This window comes from Callorhinus ursinus, unplaced genomic scaffold (genome assembly GCF_003265705.2).
Source record: "Callorhinus ursinus isolate GAN/ISIS: 27379988/994484 unplaced genomic scaffold, GSC_fseal_2.0 scaffold4380, whole genome shotgun sequence".
NCBI lineage: Eukaryota > Metazoa > Chordata > Mammalia > Carnivora > Otariidae > Callorhinus > Callorhinus ursinus.
In genome coordinates, this window is record NW_027401434.1 from 1 (window position 1) to 4,200 (window position 4,200).

General features: G+C 60.6%; 1 protein-coding gene across 3 annotated transcripts; it reads right to left on the bottom strand.

Moving 5' to 3' along the window:
* Positions 1-6: 6 nt before the first annotated feature.
* Positions 7-4,194, bottom strand: LOC141372280 (2-oxoglutarate and iron-dependent oxygenase JMJD4-like). 3 transcript variants are annotated; one of them, XM_073890791.1, is made up of 3 exons: positions 4,078-4,194; positions 3,424-3,570; positions 7-3,065 (listed from the first exon to the last, which is right to left on the bottom strand). In XM_073890791.1, exons 1-3 carry the CDS (start codon positions 4,171-4,173, stop codon positions 2,763-2,765), a joined length of 546 nt encoding a protein of 181 aa, XP_073746892.1. In that variant the 5' UTR covers positions 4,174-4,194; the 3' UTR covers positions 7-2,762. The 3 variants fall into 3 exon arrangements, with proteins under 3 accessions (XP_073746892.1, XP_073746893.1, XP_073746894.1); XM_073890792.1 differs by having other exon boundaries at positions 4,132-4,186; XM_073890793.1 differs by having other exon boundaries at positions 4,029-4,168.
* Between the last annotated feature and the right edge of the window lie 6 nt (positions 4,195-4,200).

The window sequence follows — 4,200 nt, forward strand, 5'->3', positions numbered from 1 at the left end:
TATCTTTGGCTTTACCTAGATTTAAACCCTCCTGGGGTTGTCTCTGACCTCAGACCCCCTTTTCCTGTTGGCTTCTTATCCAGGGTAAAGACTTGTGATGCAGAATTTAGAGCCAAAGCTCCAACTCAGTCCATAAGCATCCCTGCTCCCTGTACACAAGGAGTTCCAGCATCACCACAATGCCTTGCACAACTGTTCACCCCAGAAACGCCCACCCCATCAGGTACACCGTGATCACTCCTGTCTGGCTGAGACCTCATGACTGTGTCCTGGTTACGTCATGGGGGTGCAAACTTTTCCCACGAGGAGGCGGAAAAATGCAGCCTGAGCAGAGGGGTGCTACCAGAAATGATGATCCACGGGCAGCACGCAAGTGCCTCACCAATGAAACACTGGAATGGTTCCAATCCAGGTGGCAAACACACACGCCCTGAGCTTGCTGGAGTGCCCTTCAAGGTCCTTCCCCAAGATGAGGAGCTGAAGGGCAAGCCAGGCAAGTCAGGGAACCTCCAGTGCACCTGGTCACATACTGCCAACGTCTTCCCCTGAAGAGACAGCCTGCAGAGGCAAGAGACGGGTGAATGATGGGGACAATGCTGAGTTAGCCCCTCCTCCCCAGCAGCTGCAACTGGACACACAGCACGGCTCAGGTCCAGGCCCAGTGACTGTGCAGACTGTTGAATGCAAGTGGGTGTGCAGGAGGGGGGCAGAAGCTAGAGCAACATGGAGCTAGCAGCTACTGGACCACACGTGGCAGTTCTGGGTGGTTTAGTGGGTTAGATGGTACAGCATGAACGCGCAAGGAACAACTGATGAATTGCCGTGTGCGCAGCGGTCACGGGTTCGCACCATGAACACACAAGCACCACTTGACGGCACACCACGGCTGTGCAGACGGGAACTCCAAGCAGCAGAACGATGCCAAGTTTGCGCCTGGCCTGTGAGTGTGCAGTGAGACATTGTCTACTAGCACCAAGTGGGTGTGCTAGAACCAAAAGCCTGATGATGAGAACAGGAGCAAATGTGAGGCACCGTAGGTGTGCAGGGGGCACTGGATCGCACGTGGCAACTGTGCACACCGTGCACCTGAGAGGAGCGTGAGTACCAGCATTTGAGGGACACGTGGGATGCGTGGGAGGAGGACATGGTAGAGCAGGAGTTCCAGGGGTGGAGGCTGACAGGACACGTGTGCAAGGGGTGACTGCTGAATAATGCGGTGTGTGCCACGGCACGGCTGGACAGCACACAGGGACGTGTGCAGACACAACGGTCCGAGGGGGGGGGGGGGGTAGTGCTACGCACGGGGAGGTTGTGGGACTGCCCGCGGCTGCTGGGCAAGGAGCAGATGCTGGGCGTCGAGGTGGGCACGGGACAGAGCAGCGTGCCTGCTGAGCACAGGGGGGTGACTATGTTGGTCAGTTCGACACATCGACTTGGCCAGGCCACGGTGCCCAGCTGTTTGTTCAAACGCCAGTCTCCATGCTGCTGTGAAAGCACCCTTTAGATGTGATTAACTCTGAATTCCACGGACCTTGACAAAGCAGAGTACCCCCCACAATTTGGGTGAGCCTCATCCAGTCAGTGGAAGGCCTTAGGGGCAAGGACAGAGGTTTCCCAAAGAAGCAATTCTGCCTTCAGACTTCAACACACTAACCCTGAGTTTGCAGACTTTGGACCCCAGACCACAAAGTCCACTCTCCCCTCAGTCCCTGGCCTGCTGGCCTGCCCTGCAGATCTCACTCACCAGCCCCCACCGTCTCCTGCTCTATTCTGTGGGTTCCATTTCCCTGGAGAACCCTACTACTGTCACTGTCGAGTGGCACACGGAGTGCAGAGTGGCTGTGAACCAAGCAGCGACTGCAGGTGGCCTAAGATGGCCAGCACATGTGAAGGGTGGGAGAGGGACTACAGGGGGCTCTGGACACCTGGGGCAAGGTCCAAGCCCTCACTGGGGCCTGGGGGGCACAGGCAGTGCTGTCACAAATAAGAGGGACATAAAATCACGGGTGCCAGCCGACCCTGAGGTGCACCTGTGATGCCTAGGGGCCTGCATGAGGGACAAGGTATGAGGCCTGGCCTGGTGCCCGGACCATACAGCCATCTTTGGCTCCGGACTCTGGACGGGGGTTAAGGGGAAGCACAGGCCAGTACGGGGACGGCAGGCTCTATGTAAGTAGTGGTTCTCCTGTGGGATAGACACAAGAGGTCCTGGGCCCCAGAATGTCCGGCCTACACAGAGGGGCTTGCTCCAGGGCAAGATGGAGCCGAGCAGGGGCGTGGTCCTCCTGCAGAGGGAACCGTGCAGGACAAGCCAGCTGCCTCGCACTGCTGTGGATGGGAGGCCTACGGGCTGGGATGCTGGTCCTTGCTGAGGGAAGGCTGGGGGCACCAGGAATCCCAACCACATGCTGCCCCCACGCCTGAGTCCCCAGCACACTCCAGGCCTTCTGGCTGCAGATCTCACTTAGCAGGACCTCCCCACCCACGCCCTCACTGGATCCAGAGCACTCAGCCCTGGCTAAGCCTCATGAAGACAGGGAGCTCAAACCCTCTGCACAGGCATCAGGGTCCCGGGGATGCCAGTGGACAGTCAGGACAGTACCACACCCTTAAGAGCACCTGAGGCCACGAGGCTCCGCAGGAAGGTGACCTGTCCCATGCCACACAGCAGCACAGAGCTCTATTTCTGGAAGGCGCTGTGGAAGAGACTGCCTCCTTCCGTGCCGGTGCCTCGGGGCCCCGCCTGATGCAAGCCTCATGCCCTAAAGAGAGGCAGTGGCAGCCACGACCTCCTCCAGCTGCTGGAGGAGCTCCCCCGGCTGCAGTGAGAACACGCTAGTGTCCACTCTCCGGAAGTCGGGGTGGGCCACCACGGAGGCCAGCACCTCTGCAATCCGGCTGACATCAAAAGCAGCCTGCTGGGGGCCCAGCCCCCTGCCCGCACTGCCCTCCATGTCACCAGGGCCCAGCTCTTTGGCCAGAAGCAGCAGCCTCCTTTCAGCGATGATCTTGAGGAAGTGGTAAAATTCTTCAAAACTGATCCCGGAGCAGGACCTCATGATGACCTGGCCAGAGAGGAGCACCAGTGAGCCGCGGCTTGCTCGCAACGCCAGGCAAGTGTCTGAGGACTATGGGCAGGGCCCAGTCCCAGAGGATGGGAACAGAGACACCCGGGAGCCAGCCAGCGATGGGTCTGAGTCCTGCAACCTGGAAGCCCCAGTGACCCGCCTCAGGACCACACCGACCTTCACACGGGCAGGCTGGCGGCTACCACGTCCCCAAAGCCACAGCTCTGAGCTTACGGAACAAGCCCTCCTCTGAGAATGCAGGCTGCCCTGAGGGCTGCCCCACGCCCTCCCCACACTGCAGCCCTGGCCCTGCAGAGCCCCTCCCTGTCCTTCCCTCCTGCCCAGGCTGGCCCACCTGGCAGTGATGGTCCCAGTCAGGCATACTGTCCCTCCACTGGCTGACCTCCTGCTGCACGGCCCGGAGCTCTTGCTGCAGGAAGTGCCACATATGGGCCAGGTTACAGCCGTTGACCCCGCTGTGGTTGATGGAGATGGTGTCCTCCTGGAAGGGGTGGGGTGTGGGTGCCCCCATGAGTCCACACCAGACCATCCCCCAGCCCTGGCCTGAGGTCCTTGCAACCCTCCTCGGCCAGGAAGGGCTGCTCCTGTCTCCCGGTAGGTGCTAGCATAAAGAGGGGGCTGGATCCTTCTGAGTGCACAGCTAAGCAAGAGCAGGGCTCCCAGGGAAGCTCCACGGTGTAGAAGGACCCACTGCTGCCCAGGGAAGAAACGGGGGCTGGTGGCCCTTCTCCGGTCCGTGCAATCCCATACCCAGGCTCTCTAGGGGGCAGCCTGCCCACTGTGGGACCAGGAGGGGTGCGCCTGGCCCTCTCTCTGTGGAAAGGCATCTAAGAATGTGTCAAGGGTGAGTGTGCTGGGCAAGCCGAGGGGCAGAGCAACGGGAGATGGACGCTCTGGGCTTGGGCTCAGACCAGTGGGACCCCAGGGCGTCTCCCTGACCCGCCTGGGCCGCATGGCACGCACATGCGGTGGGCTGTGCCCATCCTACCAGGTCGTGGACTTGGTGGTGCCACCCGCTGGGCACGAAGACCATCTCGCCTGCCTCCTGCGTGAGCTCCAGGGGTGGGCTGCAGTGCTTGCGCATGGGGTACAGGCGGCCGTCGAGCAGCGC